This window comes from Aspergillus affinis (genome assembly GCF_023601865.1).
Source record: "Aspergillus affinis strain CMG 70 chromosome Unknown NODE_116_length_112947_cov_90_404359, whole genome shotgun sequence".
Lineage (NCBI taxonomy): Eukaryota > Fungi > Ascomycota > Eurotiomycetes > Eurotiales > Aspergillaceae > Aspergillus > Aspergillus affinis.
Genome location: NW_026515897.1, coordinates 57,317 through 76,405, shown reverse-complemented (window position 1 = coordinate 76,405; position 19,089 = coordinate 57,317). Strand labels below are relative to the sequence as shown.

Below are 19,089 nucleotides of genomic sequence, written 5' to 3'. Positions count from 1 at the left end.
ATTGCTTGCTATTTGATGACTTATATTCTTAGACAATAATTTCGCGGATGCGAGGGGTACGGATGATAATAAGGACTAATGTATTTCTAATATACTAATTTCCAATGATTGTGTTCTTTCCAATGACATTTCAGTTTTAAAGTGGCCTAGTTAGCACATCTTGTTGTATCTATTACTATCTTCGGCGCTAAGATCATCTACTGACAGACAGCAAGCCATCCAATAACTGTCGTGAATTGCTTTGGGTAAGGTTACCTAGCTATATACACATGACAACCTCGAGACATGGAGCCTGACAAAGACACAAAGAAGGCAAGTCAGGACCATCCCCCATCACAGCCGCTGCCACTCTGATGCTGCACTACCTAACCTAGTGTCTTCAATGACGGTGACCGCCATGAGCTCCCTTGACCCACCCCTGATGCGTAGGCGGCGCCACTACATGAATTTCTCCTTCCTGAGATCCAGGGTCAACGGGGAGCCACCCATTTCCAAGCTTCGAAAGGATCTCTGTGGGGATTTCCTGGGATTGATCCTGGGTTTGCTCCTGTTCTCCGCTCTGACCAGGTTCCTGGGACAGACCGGAACCTCCAACAGGCCACAAAGTCCATCCGTTGCCAATGCCGTTGGGAGTAGGGGCGGGAATAGTGCTGGTGACGGTCACGACGTTGGGCACAGTACCGGTGCCAGATCCGGATCCAGACCCGGTGTTGGTTCCGGTACCAGAACTCGAGTCGTTGCCCGTCTCAGAGCTACTAGTTCCCTGATCCCAGGGGAGGGTGATTGTTGATCCATCATCGCCCGATCCGGAGCTACCGGTTCCAGGAGTCGTGGTTCCGTCATCGCTACCATCGCAGTTCAAGAACACAGCTGGGATATTGATTAGCCACTTCCATAGCATTACACTAACCGGAAAAGGGGGGCATACCAGAGGCATAGTACGCGAAAGAATCGGCGTTGTTCTTCGCCTGCTTGGTGTTCAACTGTAGCACACTGTCGTATCCATACGCCACGTCCTCCGTGCCGGGGTCATACACGCTGGTGGCGTGAGAGAACTCATGCAGAGAAATAGCAGCCTGGTCAAGGTAGTTGCAGGTGTCGGACACCTCGGTCGACTCATAGTATCCTTGGCAATTAACAACACGGTCTTCAGTTGGATACGTCACGGCCGCGATGTTTGCACCACAAGAATCCTGAGCGGAGGGCTGGCAGTAGTAGGTCAAGACACCCTTGGTAGTCGCTTCTTTGGCGATGGCATCCAAGCGATCCGCAACCTCGGTACGGTCCGACTGCGAAGTCGACTTGAAGAACTTCTCAAAGAGAGAGGAGGTGCCATTCCTCGCGTCCATGGCACCAGCGGTGGCCATCTTGGCGGCGCGCTCGAGAGCCTTCTTCACGAGGGTGTTGTACTCGCCGCTGCAGTCCGCGAGAGTCGAACGGGTTGTCAGATCCTTCTTAATAGTTTCCGGTGCTTCGAAGCTAATCTTATTGGACTTGTAGGGCGTCATGGAGAACTTCTTGGGGTTGCTGGACCGAGTGTATTCCAGTGTTCCATCGGCGATGGCCGAGTATTTTGCCCCGGGGGAAAGGTCATGCGAGTTGGCGATGTCGAAGATGGACTCGATGGTCTGGTTCGGGGCAAGATGTACAAAGCCATCAGGAGTAAGGTGGGTGTTGATGTAGGTCACCTCGGCACCGTTGAAGATGGGGTTTTCCTCTAACGACGTGTATTAGACAGGCTTATAGGTGAGTTGGGGTGGCTACATGAACTTACTTTCTCCAGACACGATCACCTTCTTCGTCGGGTGGTCATTATCCAAAATACTTCCGCTCTTGACGAACCGCAGACCCTCATTGCCCACGTTCGTGACATGCGCCTGGACAGTCGAGTTGCCGAGCGAGTACAGCTTCACATCAACAAGTCCATGACCCTGACCCTCATTGCTACCGACCTGCGGCGCAGCGTCCGAGACCTGTCTCGGGAAGAAGATCGGCTTACCAGCAGCCAATGTAAGCAGAGAAAAGAGTTGGAAAAAACGGATAGCCATGATGGCGAATGAACGACAAGTATGTAAAGAATGAACGAAAAAGAAAGAAAAGGAATGAGGGAGGGAAAGGAATGGATGACTAGCATGGAAGAAAAAAGAAAGAAAAAAGGATTGCCGTGTTAGGGATATTTTCCTTACTTATATACCATCCACCCACGACTGACTGTAGATGTATAGGAACCGTCATTATTGATCGATACTACCCTACTCTGCGGCATGTTTCATGTTCCGAAAGAGGGAGGGAGATAAAGTCAGGGATCCTAGCTCCGGTGGATCTGATATGGCACCAACGCCAGGGTCTCGTCCAACAGCCCAAGTCCAACGGGTGGGTCTTGGCGATGCAAAACGGGGCCACGGGGGATATCGACGTGATTGTAGGATTCCGCCGCATTCCCATGTGAAGACTGAAGACCTCAAGGGGCGATCGAGAAGTGCACTTGACTGGTCCCTCCCCAATGCTTGGAAAGCGTCAGATTGATTACAAGGCTTAGGTCTAGATCGGAGCCCACAAGGAGCGTTCCGTATGTATGGGGAGCGACAGCATTCAACCATGGAAGACAATGGTATTTGAGACTCGTATTGTCTAGGCCGCGATGTTTTGTAAAGGGCTTTGAACCTTTCGTGCGAAATCGACAAAGAAAAGACCTCATTCGCCTTGTGCGTTGATCCTACATATGGAGTAGATATCCATCGCCTCACGATGAATGATTGCTACCTTGCCTGACCCTCGAAGAGGGGGAGTCCACAAACCACAGCTCATCTGCAAGTTGCTGACCGAGTAAATCCCTTCATCGGTGTATTCCGCCCAGTAATTCACGCGATAACCATAAAAAAACATGAAACTAGACCCTCGAGAAAGATTAAGGACCCGAAAAAGTGGACCGCGGAAAGAAGGTGTGACGTCTTGGCGTGTCAGAAGTCAGAACGCAAAACCCTACGTCCGCCATACTCCGTCGACACCCAACCACCTTGGCACCTAGTGACAACGGGGACGGAGAAGAAGCAGAATAAAGGCAAGCCTGTCAATCTATCATCTCAATCGCCCAGAACTAGCAGCCTCAGCCATGAACTTAAATCCAGACGCCGGGAGATAGTTCGGAAAAATCTGACCAGCAATATACGGAGTATGCAATTAACCACTTTATGCTTCAAGATGGCATAACTCTGCTCCACTGTCTCTATATTGTTCATTTCTGTCAGAGTTAAACCTCTGAGGAGTCCCTCCCGGAACCCGCGGGCGAATACGAGCCTTGTCATTTGTCCATGCAGGAAACGGACCATTGTCGTCTATCTCCTAAGCGCCCTGAGTACCGGTGCATGGCATGGCGGGGAATATGCCTTTCTTTCCCCCCAGTCTTGCCAGGATTTGGAGGACATCCAGGACATCCACAGGAATTGCGCTCTCTATGAGGCTCATTCGACGAAACCTGCAAGTGGTTGTATTTTTGGGACCAACTTCTAGGCATTGATCCTGGGTCATTCCTCTGTTACCCTTTTGTGGGGATGAATCCAAGAACAATCGCAAACTCCACTGCAAGTTGACGCGATGTAACGCCACCCTGGAAAGGCATACATTCACGCTAGGGAGAATCGTTTGGCCGAAGTTGTGGTCAGCTGATAATTACCTAACTCTAAGGCGGATTTATCCCCAGGGATTTAGTGACTAGGACTCCTCAACTTCGATGCAGAACCAACCTTCTCCACCAAAGGTCACTGTTTGTCAAGATCAATTAAACTTTATTTTATACATAGCCCGCAACCCTCGGCTACCACAATCCAGCCCCTTAGACAGGATAATTGTCGAAAGAATTTAATAAGGAGCTTTACAGAATAACACCAACTGAAGACGAGATGAGTGAAACCGCAGCAAAAGCGAACTCCGACGAAGAGAGCCAGCTAAAATGGAAGATGGCGTTCACAGCGCGCATGCGACAGATAGTCCCCGGTCTCGTCCCCGGAAACGTCGAAGCATCATACAAACGGGAAATGCTTCTGGAACTCCACAGCACCGCCATCGTCTCTCTGACAGATGCTCGATGGGTATGGTGGAGCTCCTCGACCAGAGGGGCAGGCATCCGGAACACCGTCACAGGTGGATCTAGTGTGTCGATTCGTCGACGCAAGACCTTCTGTGCCATATGAGCGATATCTGCGATTTCATCGACGGGATGACATCTCCGGCTCTTTCCTCATTGTTTCACTTACCTCTTGAGCACCAAAACCAAGCGACTGTTGAATCAAACGATGCACCGCCAGAGGCTGTATTAGTTCACTGTGATCTGGGAATCTCACGCTCGCCGACCATCATCATTGCGTATCTTATGCGTAAACTTACCCTGAAACAAGCAGACGTGTGGAAATTCGTTCATTCAAAGCAAAAGGTTAAACCGAGCGCGAATCTCACGCGTCAACTTCAGGTTTGGGAGGAGACGGGATATGAGGTCTGGGAGGATGAAAATAGGACTGTTCCGAAAGCACTGTATAAGGCTTTTTTGGAACATCGGGCTGCTGTGCTGAAGAGTAAGAGACTTACGGGTGATGAGCCGCTTGCGCCGCTGAGTTTGGTGTGAGGGAATAACGAGTAGAGGTATTGGAGAGGTTCATACTATAATATCAGACATAAACGAAAGAACTGATATGCTCGATATCCAGCAGGGGGAAGAGCTAGTTGGTTAATTCAGGAATGTTAATAGGAATTCATTGTTGTCTTGGCGGCGTGTGGGGTAATTAGTCGTTCAGCACTTATTAAATTAGTTATTAATTAATTTTTGTATGGAAGGATGCGTTGATTATGTTCTCTGAACTTTGAACAACGAGGGACACGGAAGGATTGGATCCGGTGGCTGGGTCTTCTTTCTGTAAAAAGGTGATCAGGAGCAGAAGTACGTATTAGGTGAAGATTTTCTAATAAAGGGAAGAAAGAATGGAGGAGACTTGGTTACGTTTGGTCTTTTCTCAGGTATTAGACTTCCAAGCATAGAGTAGGGGAGGAGATGTTGGATTCATAAGTTATTCGCAAGATGAGACAGGCTGTAATGTCAATTGAGGGTCTATACCATGATCATAGGTATATGATGTGTGATCCCAAACACCTCAGAGCTACTTAGACGGTACGTAACTCATGAAGCTTTGTGTAAGAGGAAAGGACAGGCAAAAATAAAGAAATACAGTAATGATGATGAGCAGGAGGTTAGCAAAATATTCTTCTACGTGAAGAATTACGTTCGAGAATGGTTGTTTTTAAGCGCATTAGCTACGGAGGATAATTCTAAGCCAGCTGTCTCTGCAGCTTGTAATTTGGCCCAGGTCCAATAGAAAGAAGAACTTGTACTTCGAGGACCAGTCTGTGATCGAGTATTTGATCATCATATTAATGAGGCCGCCCAACGGAGAAGTAGATGTCTAAGATGGGAAGTCCCACAACATGGGTACTTGAGTTACTCCCCAAAACCAAGCAGTTTAGGAAAGGTTGAGGGAGTTATTCACTATTGACAGGAGGGGCTGGAAATTCATTCACTTAAGTTGAAGGCAAAAACCATCCGTAGCCATTTACTTAGGACATGCCCAAAGGGAATCAGTTTTCAAATGCATTAAGAAAAAGTAAAACAACCAGAAAAAAGAAGAGCTAGAAGCCTCATAAAGATACTATAATTCTCTGGGACATTTACTAAATCATCATTGATTTAAGGAGTGGTACTGTATAAACTGCTGATCTGCATTAATTTTTCCTAAAGGGGCAATGAAGGGTTTATAGAAATGGTTAGAACTGGCACTATGCAAGGGGTTGAAGTATAGAGCAGGAAAATTCATCAACTGATTTGGAAAACAATTTCTTCTCAGAAAGTAACGTACTATCTCTGGTTATTGATTTTGACCGCTATCTTCACACCCCATTAGGACCGACACGCCACCAACGAAGCCGACACGATATCTCCAACGCTTGGCGAAATGCTACCCCTCGGCTTCGTTGATAAGAATTAAGATCCTCTTCTGCGATCGGAATGTAACCCTGCCAATCGCCCCCACGAAATGCAACCGTCTGCAGCCTATGAATGCGGAGAAGCGTTGTTGACGCTCTTCGGCAACTGTTTATAAACTCCCACTTTGTCCACCAAGTCCGCCCCAATCACTCATCATGCGGTCTTTAATTTTTTATTTGTTATTTGCTGTCTCTTCGGCTTTGCAGACCCTCCCCCCAATTCAATGGGCAAGCACTGGAGGAGGATCTTTTGACATCACTACTATCGAGCGGAACATCTACATTAGCAAAGATTTTGCTTCCCATCGTGATGAAGACGGATTGACCCTGATTCCCCCGTCAGCTCTTGAGTTTGCGCATACATTTCGCGACGACCTCGAGGAAGTGACTGGCTCTTCCTGGGAAATCCATTCGGTGGATACGCTGTCTGCAGATTGTCCGGGGATCTTCCTCGACGGCGTGGCAGAAGGCCGACAAAATGAATTCATCTACGAAAATGGCAAACCCACGGAAGAAGGCTACGACCTAGACATCCAAAACAAACGAGTTATAATCCGCGGATCCGGTTCCCGAGGAATGTGGTGGGGAACGCGAACATTCCTGCAAGAATTACTGCTCGCAAACGCAAATAAGCGCCCCATTGCATCGGGTCGACTAATTGATGCGCCTTCATTCTCGACAAGAGGCTTTATGCTGGACGCAGGGCGAAAATGGTATTCTCTGTCTTACCTGAAGGAGCTGTGCACGTATGCCTCGTTCTTCAAGATGTCAGAGTTCCATTACCATACGAGCGACAATGCACCGCTAAGTCGCGGTCATAATGAGACGTGGAGCGAGGTCTACGCCCAGTTTGCTTTGCGTCCTGAGAGTCCAGAACTGCAGGGAATCGTACAGCGACGGAATGAGACGCTGACTCAGGAGGATTTCGAGGATTTGCAAAGTCATTGTGCGCAACGCGGTGTGACTGTTATCCCAGAGATCGAAGCACCGGGTCATTGTCTTTTTGTTACGAAGTGGAAACCGGAATTGGCGCTCGAGCAGAAGGATTTGCTGAATCTCTCTCATCCTGATACGATTCCGTTGGTCAAATCTATCTGGGCGGAATTTCTTCCCTGGTTCCAGTCAAAGGAAGTACATATTGGTGCAGACGAGTATGATTCCACTCTCGCGGATGTTTACATCGACTTTGTCAATGAAATGGCGCAGTTTATCGACGAAGAATCTGGAAAGAAGATCCGAATCTGGGGAACCTACGAACCGTCCAAGACGCGAACGATCTCCAAGAACGTCACAATTCAGCACTGGCAGTACGGACAGTCGGATCCCATTGAATTAGCAAACGAGGGTTACGAGACCATAAACTCGGAGGACTGGTGGGCATACATGTCTTTGAAAAACGATCACATGCCAATCTTCCCAGCACCGTATCCGCAATTCTTCAACAACACGCGAGTGCTGAATTTCGGCGGCGTAGATGGCTGGCAGTGGAACCCGTCTCTCTTCAATCCATTCAACGTCACCGAGCAGCCGAACCAGAAGCCCGTCAAAGGAGCTATATTAGCAGCATGGAACGACAATGGACCTGACGCGACCACTCAGTTGGAATCATACTATGCCATCCGCAACGGCATTCCTACCGTTGCATCGCGCTCATGGTCTGGAAACCGCGGTCCTCGTCTCGACGAATCCAGCCTCTCGACCTCAATGACCATCTTGACATTGAAAGCTGTTGCACAGAACCTCGATCGTCAATTTCTACCAGCCCAAAACGGTACCAGCTCTCTACTAACCTGGTCCGCTCCATCCGCTTCCAACCGAATCAATAAAACCCACATTGGCCACGGCAGCAAAGGTATGAACTATACTCTCGACCTCTCCGTAACCGGTCCATTCACACTGTCCTCCACCGACACGACACTAAAATTGTCCCCCAACGGAAGCCTAACTTTCACCTCCGACGGTTGGCCCTACCCACTACGTTCTATTGACGAAACCGACGGCTTCGACAAGGGCTATCCGGGTCGAATCTGGACGAACGAAACATCCTCAACGCATGAGGAGGTCAAGGTCCCGTTGAAGACAAAACTCACCATTCGCACAGATGTTATTGGAGGAAGTCGGGTGTGGGTTGATGGTGAGTTCAAGGGACGATTTGAAGTTTTTGTATTTGGAGGCAAGAATACGTTGTTTTCATGGAGTCAGATGGCTTTTGTGGCTCCGTTGGAGTGGATAGAAGGGGGTGTTAGGAGGCTGGAGCTTAGAGGGTTTGATGGACAGCATTGATCCCTTTTTTACGGTGATCTCTTTGTGAATATGACTACAAAAAGATACAAAAATGGCACGGGCACCTCGAGAGGAAGATTTGCAGTAAAGGAAAACCCTGTAACGCTAGGGGATGTTGAGCTCCATATTCACTGCGGCGATATTTTTTTACCATTTATTTTCTTTTCGTTTCCATTCTTCCTTCCCGGGCTAACTAAGGCTGCCGTACATTTGATTGCTTTAGTCGATAGGTCTCAACGGTTAAAACTGTGACCAACTGATACCCAAGAGAATGTCGCTTCCTTTTCTGTTTCCATCCCCTCCCATAGCAATTCTGAAAACCCAATACCATGCAGGACCTCGTTATTGTTGCACTAATCGTAATAGCGCCCTGGATTATTCAGATCACCAAAAGATAATCACTTGATCCCCGCGGCGACCAGTACCTGACAGCTGTGCATCCCAATATGCCCCCATCCAATCCAGCAAAGCCAACGACAGGTCCGGATGCTTGGCAAATATTGGTCGAAACGTCAGTCTGATAGAGCGGTGAGAAAAATAATACCGTGCGATCAGCATACAAACAGCCTGTCTTAACGGGTCTGCTGGGGCAGTCGTCATGTATAGCTCATCCAACACTGCCGGAAATTCTGGGTATATTCTCCAGTGGATTTCCGCAGTACGAGTGAAGCGGTTCCTAGCAAGGAGTTGTAGGGCTGGTATATTGTATTTATCAGCAATGACGTACATGCGCAGGGAGGTGAAGAGCTGAATCGGATGTTGGTTGCGGTACGAGTCGTCATTGCTGTCAAAGACTGGGGATTCGCAGGTACGCTCCGAGTCATACTCGAGGGGATCAGCGGACTCTTCATCGGTGGTTGTTTCTTGGTCAGGGTCATATTCTGGGTCGTTGAAGTACGGGGGAGAGACGTCGAATGATGTGTAGAGGATTCCATCTAGGTATATGCATTAGTTGGATCCCTGGAATTGGTGTAAACATGTATCTGAGGTATCCATACCAGATGTATCCTTGACCTGAGTTTGAACATCCTCTGCTGTCATCAGGACTGGGACCGAAGGTAACTCATGAAAGTATTCACCATCGGCATAGTTTCCTAGGTACAGAAATTGAAAGAGCCGCTCTACCATTTCTGGGTCCTCATCGGATAGATCGATTCTGCTCTCGGATGATTCCTTCGTCAAGTCAGCTACTGCGTCAAGATGGAGATTGTCTAGTACTGTACATACTTTGAATTGTCCCCCACACGCCGCGTCAAAGAACGGGGACTGGGCGCATACCACAACTTTGTGGACCTGGAATGACCGATCCCCGCACGTCACCGTGAGATCGGTATACTGGCCTCTCTGGTATTGCTGCCACAGCGAGAGCTGCAGGGTTGAGCTAGTAAAATGGCCGAAGTCATTGCTGTTCTTCAACGCTTTGTCAGACAGTTCTTGTGGCCGCGGTTGCCGCTTCCCATTTGGCTCTCCAGTTTCCAAGGGTTGAGTTGTAGAAGATGGGGAATCGGATTCCATGGTGGCAAATCGACACTTCTTGGAGAAAATGAAGACAAGATAAAAATAGGTTGATGGTGGGGGTTGCTCTAACGTCTAAGATATTAATATTCATTCACATTGCGTGGGCATACAAACACAGACACGCTAGTCCCTACTGGGTAACTAGATATGTGGTGTATAAAGTTTGTCATCCATTGTACACAAGGATGCATAAAAATATACAGGCAGTTTTGAATGCCTGAGGTTGCAGTCTGCCAAAGGATATGAAATACCAGAGAAACCTCCTTGTTTCTCTATAGGCTGCATCTCGATTAGTTGGATTTATTCATCTTGGTTATCTCTGACCTCGCTCACGAAGTTTTGTCTATATTATACAGTATCATATTATCCGCGACTACCAAATAGAACCGCACAGCCTACAGTTCCCTTCTAGTAGTAGATTGCTTGACAGACGTGCATCCCTCTATTATTCAAGTCTAGCTGGTTCGCTTATCCATGAATCTTTTAAATAGGTCGATATAGCGGGCTTTGACTGTCATTAGCTAACAAAAACATGATGGAATTGCATTCCGAATGAGAATATTGGCTCTTAGTGATCATCATATCATCATGGGTACGGCCCGCCACGGGCGTCACAATGATGCTGAGACTAAATATGAGTCAACAGAGATCAGTTCCAGATCATATATCACACGCCAAAATGCCTTGCATCCTACTAACAAACAACCTGCAAAACCTGATCGAGCAGAATTACTCGACTATGAAAGTCGATCCAAGTCATCCAACACATCGTTGCACGCCCACCATGCAGACCTCGTCGTGGGATTCGTATCAGAATGGGGAAGCCACCGATCTCACCGTCACCTGTCAAGGTCGCAAATTCCAGGTCCATAAGTTTACAGTATTCCAGCAGTGCCCATACCTTGCTGCGGCTTATTATAGACGGGTAGAGGATATACTGATATTAACCTCTCAACTTGCTGCATATAGTTCTGTCTGGGCTAATTTTGCGTTTTGTATAGGGGACGGTGAATGATACGTTTGGCTTACCAGATGAGAAACCCGACTTTATCGCGCTGCTTTTCCAGTTCATTTATACGGGGAACTATTCGGACGGAGAGCATTTTGACGAACTGCCTGCCATTCAGACCATGATGGAAACAGACAGCGTTCATGAGGAGATGTTGACAAAAGGCCCAGGTGCATATTAAACTTATTATATTGGATGTTTTCTGGACCGGCCAGAACTAATGGGCATCACAGATACCATCATGTCTATGAAATTCGACAGCGAGGAATTACAAATTTACCCCGAAGACGTAGAGGAGGGTGGTTCCATCGTTCCTGACGATGATACAGAAGACCCAATATTCAAATCGGAAGAGGATGCCGATGAAGAGCCATTTGAATCTGATGAACCTTTGGAATATGACTCCGAGTACGAGTCTGACCGCCCCGATGGTAAAACAGATACAATGGAAGAAGATGATAATGAATTGGAAAAAGAAGAGGGTGGTGAAGCCCCAAGCCACCAAGATCCGACCACATCTCTTCAAGTGGAGAGCATGGATACCTGTGAAGCCTCCGACCACAAAGGTCTTGTCACATCTCTCCAGAAAGAGAGCAAACAGGAAGCCAGTACTGTCTCTCATCCCAAGCCTCCTCTATTCACATCTCTTCAGATGTATCTCCTTGCGAAAAAATACCAGATCCCCGCCCTTCGTCTCTTGGCTCAAGAAAGATTCATGCGCTCAGCCGAAGTATATTGGACAAAGCAAGATCATCGCGTTGAGATGGACGAAGTCGAACCGTACCACCCTTCGTATGCCACGTATGCCACGATGGATTGGTCAAAGCCGAAAAAGCCTTCGCCTTGGACGACGCTATGGACGAACGCGGACGGTTTCGTCGAGGTTATAGATGATGTGTTTACCTACACCGAATTAGAGGACCCGTTGCGGCGATTTATTTGCAACCTCATTTCACACGACTTCTCTATGCAAGCAGACATTCGAGAAAAGCTCGGTCCGCTTATCGAAAAACATAAGGACTTTGCAGTCCGAATGTTGGATAGTATGGTTCGTTATGCGGGGTTGAACGAGCAAGCAACACGGGTGCACTTTGAGGACGCTGCCAGAGAGTTGCGATGCGAACCTGAAAATCTTCAAGGGCGTTTTGCGCAGATTAAGGGTACCCTCGACCGGACACTCAGAGAGCTCGAAGACTACAGGTCTTATATATACCGTGGTCAGGATCGTTTGAACTCGATATCTTATACTTCGCTTTAACTCGACATCCTGCCGCCCGTCTACCTCTAGCTTGACAGTAATCGGTATCCTTCCTGGCCGTCTCGCCGTTTCATGATGACTTCATTTTTTCCTTGTTGATCAATGACACCTTTGACTGAGTTCGGCCCCGTCGGTGAAAGACCATGGCGGAAATTTCAGGATTTTTCATCAAAACCGTATTATTTGCTTCATTTGAATCGTTGCTTTCAGTTAGTTTGCTTTCTTTAGTTTAACTCGTCGCAGAAATCTTGCCTTTTTTACCCCATATGTTGCCATTTCTCTGCGAAACTCATAGCTCGGCGTGAGTAGAAATCCTTAATTATCTTAAGTAGTCTCTAACAACCGTGACAATTCCCCGTACTACTCTATAAACAGTAATATATACAAACTATATAAGTACCTGTAGTTATAAGAAGCTTAGTGAAAGCCATATCTAGAATGAGCGTCACTAATCAGCAGACCTTGGTGTAGTTAGAGAGATGCTAGAAAATTCTCTGATTACGCTATGCTTTTCTGTGACTACGAAGAGCTGCGACTCCCATTGCGAATATTGATCAAATAAAGAGGACATTGGATGACTATAATTTCAAGGTTTTTTCCCCCAATAAACCTTTTGGATTTCATATCCCCGAAAATGAATCTGACTCAGAACAACGTTATGGCCCTCAACAAAAGAAGTACCGCGAAAGCAAAGAACCGAAGACCAATGAAGTGAATAAACAAGGAGACACCGAGCTAGTAATCAATTTTCGTTGTTCCACAGACAATGTCACTGCACCGGTCCTCAATGATGAGATTCGTAGAGGTTGCAGTCAGGGTAGTTTTATGATTTACTTTATAGTAGGGGACGCTCTTGGAATTCTTTTTCCGGCAGATCATCGATTTCGGGACAGAGTTAAAATCATACTTGTAGCTGCAGATGCGGTAAACATCTACCAATGGATAAGTCATAGTCATTTGCCTTTGAGGGATGCAGATATCCCACTTACCTTTTGATGTGGATACCTGTGGTGCCTTGTCTTTGTCACAAGCATACAGAGCATGTGATCCTGACAGTGACTGATGATGCATAAAAGTGTGATACCATGAAGAGACATTCAGGTCACCTTCATCTATTATATCACCCTGCAGTGCTTATTAAAGACTCGTTGCATGTTGTGGTTGCTGGGTTGAATGTACCTTTTGGATCACCCACTCCATTTGATGAGAAGCCTTGTCTTTTTCTTCAAGGGGATCATAATACAAATCTCTTCGTCTATGAACCTTCGGGTCATAATCGGTGTTGTACCTAATTCCGTAATGTCGGCGTGCAATGTTTCGACGGTTTTTTAGCGAATGGAGGACAGCTCCACTGTGTTACACTTAGTGGTGTCGTTGGACGACTTCAATTGACTGTTCGCACTTACCAGGCTGTAGAAGACCAACTGCAATCTTATTAGTTTTATTCAAAGTACTTTGGTAGCTCTTAACTTACGCATCGGGGCGCTGTAGCACTTTGAGGTCTGGGTATGCCGCGCTCAGCTGCTGGAAGAGATACTCGGATGAACCGAAACCACCGACCAAGGTAATGACCTACAGGTTATAAATAATAAATATCTTCGTTATCCTTCACGATCTGCGTATAAAACCCGATACATACTTCGATATTCTTTTTGACAGCGGCCGCGCTGACAATCTGGGAACTTAGCATGTCCTTGACCTGCTGGATCACGGGATCAAATATGCCCTTAATTTGGGCTCTGCAGGAACCTTTTAGCACATCATCTTGATGGAACTGCTGGAATACGAACTCATCTATCATCAGATAGCCATCTTTTAGTCCAACAGAGAGGTCATCTTTGACATATGGCATTGGGACAAAGTATGTCACCTCTCCCTTCTCATCCTTGTTCAGACACCGTCCAAAAGATGGTTTGATGTGCTCTTGCCAGTGGCGCATTGCTGTCTGACGAGCCTTATGGGACAGTTTAAAATAAGCTTCATTGCCAAACAGCTTGATCATAAACCTTTCAAAGTTGTCATCTAGCATTGCTGACCCACAAAACTGCGCTATGTCATAGTAAGTACTCGTATGTCGCTCCTTTTGAAGATACATACTAGCCCACTCAATCTCTCTCTGGAGACTCTTAAAATGTGTCGGAGATTTAATCCTCTTTTGATATGCCCCCACACTGACTTTTCGGTGTCCAGCGTCCACCAACAACACAACGCCATTTTCCTATCAATCTCATTAGCAATCGCCAAGAGCAATTAAGCAGCCATATTATGAACATACACGTATATTATCGCCATAATGATCACGGAAACAATCCATTAAGGCTGCATCAGACTCAGAAACCATCGACAAGTCCAAGTCAGAAATCCCGGCCCTGGATGCCGCGGTCTTCATGGCATCCCTTACTTGATCCGAGGAACTAGGCACAGTCAAACAATAATGCACTGCCATGTTTCTCGAATCTAGTTGGAGCTCTTGTCGTAGCTCGTTTTTGATCTGTCGAATAACCCGTTGCAAATACTCACCCATCACAGCATCAGGTGTCGCGAACAGCTTCTTTATCAGGGGCTTAGATGCCACGGCAGGCTCGTAGTCTGTGTCAGGGTTCTCAACCAGGGCCTTGAAACCGCGAATGACATTTTCATCGCTCATTGTCTGGGTTTTGAAACCCCATTTCTTGTTCCACGCAGAGCCACTGATTGTGGTAGGGACTTGAGAGGTGACACCTGCGCTTCGTGTGTTAGCGTTCGGATTGTGGACTTTGCTGGAAGAGGAATGAAGAAAATGGTAGACATACGAGCTCCTTTATCCGGCCACTCTTGAATAGTACGTACTATTTGGGTTTCCTTGGTGGCGAAGGCAGCCCCAGTGTAATTGGTACCAATGTCGATACCAACATGTACCTCGATAGGGGCCTTAGGCTTGGATTTCTGGAAGCAGAGTACCATGATGAACGAGTTATGAGATCTCGGACGCTTCAAATGAAGGGTTGTATGATGGAAAGAAGATGAAGTGGAGAGTCCGAAATAAGAGCAGAGACCGAAAGTATAAGGAAGGAAAACGGATACACTGGTTATTCCTAACACCCCATCAATAACCTTTGCCCCCTCAGTCATGATATACAAACGCCGTCATGGAAATAACCAACGGGTCACGCTTCCGTAGTGATGGCATCCGCTTAGGTTTCGGACTGGAAATTCTTTAGGTATTTAACGTTATAATAGATTGTATATGAGCTTGTAGTTATACCATCAAATTTCCCAAGAAAAATTATAATCTCACAAATCACAGAGAAAGCAGTATGGACCTATACGACAAACCCGATGAAACGTCTCAATCAAACACGCTTCCTAGGAAAGTTACTAGGAATCTCTACGAATTACTGCCAGGCACGACTCCTAGAAAGAGCAGTATGGATTCATGCGATAAACTTGATGAAACGTCTCTATCAACAAGGAATCCTAGAAAAAGTACAAAGAGCTTCTACGATTTCCTCAAAGAATCTTACGAGCCAGCCACACCTCCCAGAAAAAGCTGCCTGGATTTCTACGACAAACTGAGTGAGACTTCGGGATCAAACACGCCTCCTAGTTATACCCCCAGCACTGAACCACCGGAATATTTCACAGAATGTGCACCTCCAACTCAATACCAAGCTTTCCTTTCATCAAAAACCCCTAAGGAAACAATCAATACAATGGCCTCTGGCTCCCTTCGCGACTATTACTCAAAGATCTTAGACCCACCTTCCTCACCGACCTTCGATCCTGCGTTTCGCACAACTCTACGTCGTTCTGCAGATAGCCAACAGTCATTCAATCATAGCCTTCCTCCAGTGCAGCAGCAGGGATATGATGCTTATCTCCGACAAAACCCCTGCATTGAAAAAGTATGCGACATACCTCCTGAATCCAAACCTCGTCTCGGCACTATCAACTATCCACCACTCTACGAAAAACAGTCCTCGATCTCTAGCTGTTTTCCTTATGACCGGGGAGACCCCATTGACGAATTCGGATGCTGTTTTTCATATGACAGCCCGTCCGGGTGTCATCCACCCCCACACGATCCTAAAGACGATATATTGCGTACCGCACTAGGATACGACGAGGAAATCCAACAACTCAAGATGCGTATCTTCGACCTCGAATGGGACCTTGCGAAGGAGCGCAAAATCAAAAACGAACTTCTAAACAAGCTCCAACGCGCCCGGGGAAGAACGATTCCCGGGATGAAGGCGGAGTGACTTCGACACTTCTCAAGCTAGGTAATCATAATGCGAATAGGTTTTTCGTATCGATGATGATGGTGATGGCTTTCATCGAACGTCGTCATAGTCGGATATGATTTCCGCGATATTTTTTGGTGTTTGCTTCAGGATTCTAAGAGAGTTTTTGAGACGGATTTATTTAACGAGAAGTTGCTAATGACGTTCCATAAGGTTTATCTTCCCCTCCTGATCATATGATCTTCTAGAGTCGTGTTATCCTATGTTTGGAAAGCTAGCTGTCCAGACGAGTAAACTTAAGTGTCTTTTGCAACGGAGCCCATGGTTGACAGTAATCGGTATCTAATCGGAATTATGGGGGAAAATGGCCACAATAAAGAAAAAACAACCGCTAAAAAAAAGTCAAAGTAAAATAAAGGCTCCAGCGGCCCTAAAATCAAGAGGGACGGGTATGAATGCTCGACACTAGGAAAATCCACAATCCACATAAATGAGCGTCACCAATCTTTAGAGAAAAAAGCTAAAGGTCTCCCCACGCTACGCAGCGCATAGAGAAGAACCAGGGTTAAACGAGAGATGACACCGTAATCAGCCAAGACAGCCGAGAGAGACTAATTGCGGTCCGGCAGAGATGTAGGTATGGATCGACATGTTCACGACCAATGGTAGATCGGAGTTAATTTATTTTTTTGTGCTCACAGCCACAATAATACACAGGGTTTCAATCGGCAGAGAGGAGAAAAATAAGTCAAATAAATTGTTCGTTTCATTGTCCAGTCTGTGAAGTAATGTCTAAGTGGTGGACCAGATAGTTGCAGTAGGGGTGTGCGATAGAAACAGGAAAGTCGAAAAATGAGACAGGAATAATGGGAAGACAAAAGGAAATGAGAAAAGAGCGAAAAGATGCAGTGAGGTAAGGCGCCATCGAATCATATGAAAACATAGAAACAGGGAAAAGCACACTGCACTAAACTCCGTTCTTGAAGCCACTTCCACCAGCATCCGTATCGATGCGGACCGAATCCATCAGTCCACAAACCTCGAATATTTTCTTCGGCCCCAGTCCGTCGGGGATGCCCGTGATGCCTTCCGTCTTCAGGCGCTCCAACGCGCCCTTAATGCCCAGGTAGGCGGGTGCTAACGAGGCAAACGAGAAGATCATAATGCGGAACCCCATCTGCTGCGCTTCCTTGGTGGTAATCACCGGCCCGGCGCCGTTCTCCACCATGTTCAGCAGCAGGGGCCACGGCGCTAGATCCTGCACCGCTTGTCGGGCCTGTTCCTTCGAGGTGAATCCCTCGAGGAGGCCGACGTCGGCACCCAGATCCCGTGCAGCTTTGAGACGCTTGATGCACTCGTCATAACCGTGCTGTTGAAGGGCATCGGTGCGTGCGATGAGAACGATGTCCGAGTGCAGACGATCCTTGGTTAGCTTGGCAGCGCGAATGCGGGTCAGGTATTCTTCCATATCAACGACCCTCTTGCCAGCAAGGTGGCCGCATCGCTTGTTCTGGATCTGGTCTTCGATGTGGAATCCCGCCACACCAGCTGAGATGTATTGCTGGACGGACTTGGAGACCATAAGAGGGCCTAGTATACTGTCAGGATGTGCTGTAAGGGAATTAAGGGCGACAATTGGGAACATACCGCCATATCCAGTGTCCATGTCGGCAATCAGAGGCGGGCCGTAGGGGTCCAAGTTGGCAATCATCTCGGCATTGGTACGCATGTCATATAACTGAGCCAGGCCGAGATCTGCCATGCCGAGTCTGGAGGCCGTGGTTCCTGCTCCGGTCTTGACTGGTCAGCATCACAGGGCCCATACAAAGAGAATGGTTACAAGTGTTACTTACCATGTAGAGAGCCTTGAAGCCAACTTCCATGGCAACTCGAGCAGACAGACCGTCATACACACCGGGGCACACGATCAACTCATTGCTTTCCCGCAAGTGACGACGCAGCTTGGACGCGCCAGCCAGCATGTGCAGCGAGACAGTGGGCTCCTGACGGGTGCCATTAATCTCGTAGAAGCCATCCTTTTCGACAGTTATGGTAATGGCCATGCTGGAGTTGGAAGAGGGTTCTTCAACCTTCATTGTGATAAATTGAACTTAGGATTAAAGAAGATTAGACAATGGAAATGATAGTATGAAGAAATGATGATGGGAGGATTGAGATTGCGGATGAGAGTGAGAATACAAACGGACTGATGGTGCTTTCAAGACCTCTTTATATACCCCAGACTCTCGTTTTTTCGTCCTCCATCTAGTTCAGTTCAGTCCTTCTCCGGTCCTTTCCCCTCGGGGGAAATTCCATCCGTCAGATGGTGATTGTGACAAGGTCATCCCCGCCCTCCTTCTCTTCTCCCCGGATTGCTACATGGTGCAATGCCAGGTATCTCCGTAACCCCCTCCCTGCCATGCCTAATTGCAATGCAACTCAAGTACTTGGCTGGGACAAATTCCCGGCTCAACAACCGATGACGATCATCTTCACCCTCCATAACATTCAGACTAAACAGGGTAGCAATGCACGAATAGAAAACGCCAAGATGGTCCTCAGGACGCGTAGACATCGTGTCTGGAACGCTCCGGAAGGTCCAAACAGGGCCAGTCACAAGATTCTGGATCAACCCCCTGGCAGAAAGAGGAGGGGGTGGGAGGGGGGGCTGAAGCAAGAGGGAACTGATTCCAAACCTCGTCAACTTCCAAGACAATGAAGCTAGATATGGGTCTTGGCAAACGATGAGCAGTGAGCCACAGCGCAGTAGA

General features: G+C 47.3%; 8 protein-coding genes across 8 annotated transcripts; 4 read left to right on the top strand and 4 right to left on the bottom strand.

The window, feature by feature from the left end:
* Positions 1 to 379: 379 nt before the first annotated feature.
* On the bottom strand, positions 380 to 2,048 carry KD926_000803 (uncharacterized protein; the record flags this gene model as incomplete). The annotated part of the gene is made up of 3 exons (XM_053104622.1): positions 380 to 870; positions 929 to 1,717; positions 1,775 to 2,048. The coding sequence occupies 3 exons, from the start codon at positions 2,046 to 2,048 to the stop codon at positions 380 to 382; spliced, it is 1,554 nt and encodes a 517-aa protein (XP_052952136.1).
* Positions 2,049 to 3,899: 1,851 nt separating this feature from the next.
* On the top strand, positions 3,900 to 4,618 carry KD926_000802 (uncharacterized protein; the record flags this gene model as incomplete). Its single annotated transcript, XM_053104620.1, has 2 exons — positions 3,900 to 4,088; positions 4,151 to 4,618. 2 exons carry the CDS (start codon positions 3,900 to 3,902, stop codon positions 4,616 to 4,618), a joined length of 657 nt encoding a protein of 218 aa, XP_052952135.1.
* Positions 4,619 to 6,183: 1,565 nt separating this feature from the next.
* Positions 6,184 to 8,310, top strand: KD926_000801 (beta-N-acetylhexosaminidase; the record flags this gene model as incomplete). The annotated part of the gene is made up of 1 exon (XM_053104619.1): positions 6,184 to 8,310. One exon carries the CDS (start codon positions 6,184 to 6,186, stop codon positions 8,308 to 8,310), a length of 2,127 nt encoding a protein of 708 aa, XP_052952134.1.
* Positions 8,311 to 8,694: 384 nt separating this feature from the next.
* Positions 8,695 to 9,825, bottom strand: KD926_000800 (BTB/POZ domain-containing protein; the record flags this gene model as incomplete). The annotated part of the gene is made up of 3 exons (XM_053104618.1): positions 8,695 to 9,245; positions 9,309 to 9,483; positions 9,538 to 9,825. The coding sequence occupies 3 exons, from the start codon at positions 9,823 to 9,825 to the stop codon at positions 8,695 to 8,697; spliced, it is 1,014 nt and encodes a 337-aa protein (XP_052952133.1).
* A 682-nt stretch (positions 9,826 to 10,507) lies between these two features.
* Positions 10,508 to 12,095, top strand: KD926_000799 (uncharacterized protein; the record flags this gene model as incomplete). The annotated part of the gene is made up of 3 exons (XM_053104617.1): positions 10,508 to 10,708; positions 10,830 to 11,007; positions 11,071 to 12,095. The coding sequence occupies 3 exons, from the start codon at positions 10,508 to 10,510 to the stop codon at positions 12,093 to 12,095; spliced, it is 1,404 nt and encodes a 467-aa protein (XP_052952132.1).
* Positions 12,096 to 13,423: 1,328 nt separating this feature from the next.
* KD926_000798 (Hsp70 family protein) lies at positions 13,424 to 15,038 on the bottom strand (the record flags this gene model as incomplete). Its single annotated transcript, XM_053104616.1, has 6 exons — positions 13,424 to 13,505; positions 13,570 to 13,667; positions 13,735 to 14,144; positions 14,193 to 14,313; positions 14,371 to 14,816; positions 14,888 to 15,038. 6 exons carry the CDS (start codon positions 15,036 to 15,038, stop codon positions 13,424 to 13,426), a joined length of 1,308 nt encoding a protein of 435 aa, XP_052952131.1.
* Positions 15,039 to 15,391: 353 nt separating this feature from the next.
* Positions 15,392 to 16,336, top strand: KD926_000797 (uncharacterized protein; the record flags this gene model as incomplete). The annotated part of the gene is made up of 1 exon (XM_053104615.1): positions 15,392 to 16,336. One exon carries the CDS (start codon positions 15,392 to 15,394, stop codon positions 16,334 to 16,336), a length of 945 nt encoding a protein of 314 aa, XP_052952130.1.
* A 949-nt stretch (positions 16,337 to 17,285) lies between these two features.
* On the bottom strand, positions 17,286 to 18,414 carry KD926_000796 (isocitrate lyase/PEP mutase family protein; the record flags this gene model as incomplete). Its single annotated transcript, XM_053104614.1, has 3 exons — positions 17,286 to 17,908; positions 17,966 to 18,113; positions 18,172 to 18,414. The coding sequence occupies 3 exons, from the start codon at positions 18,412 to 18,414 to the stop codon at positions 17,286 to 17,288; spliced, it is 1,014 nt and encodes a 337-aa protein (XP_052952129.1).
* Between the last annotated feature and the right edge of the window lie 675 nt (positions 18,415 to 19,089).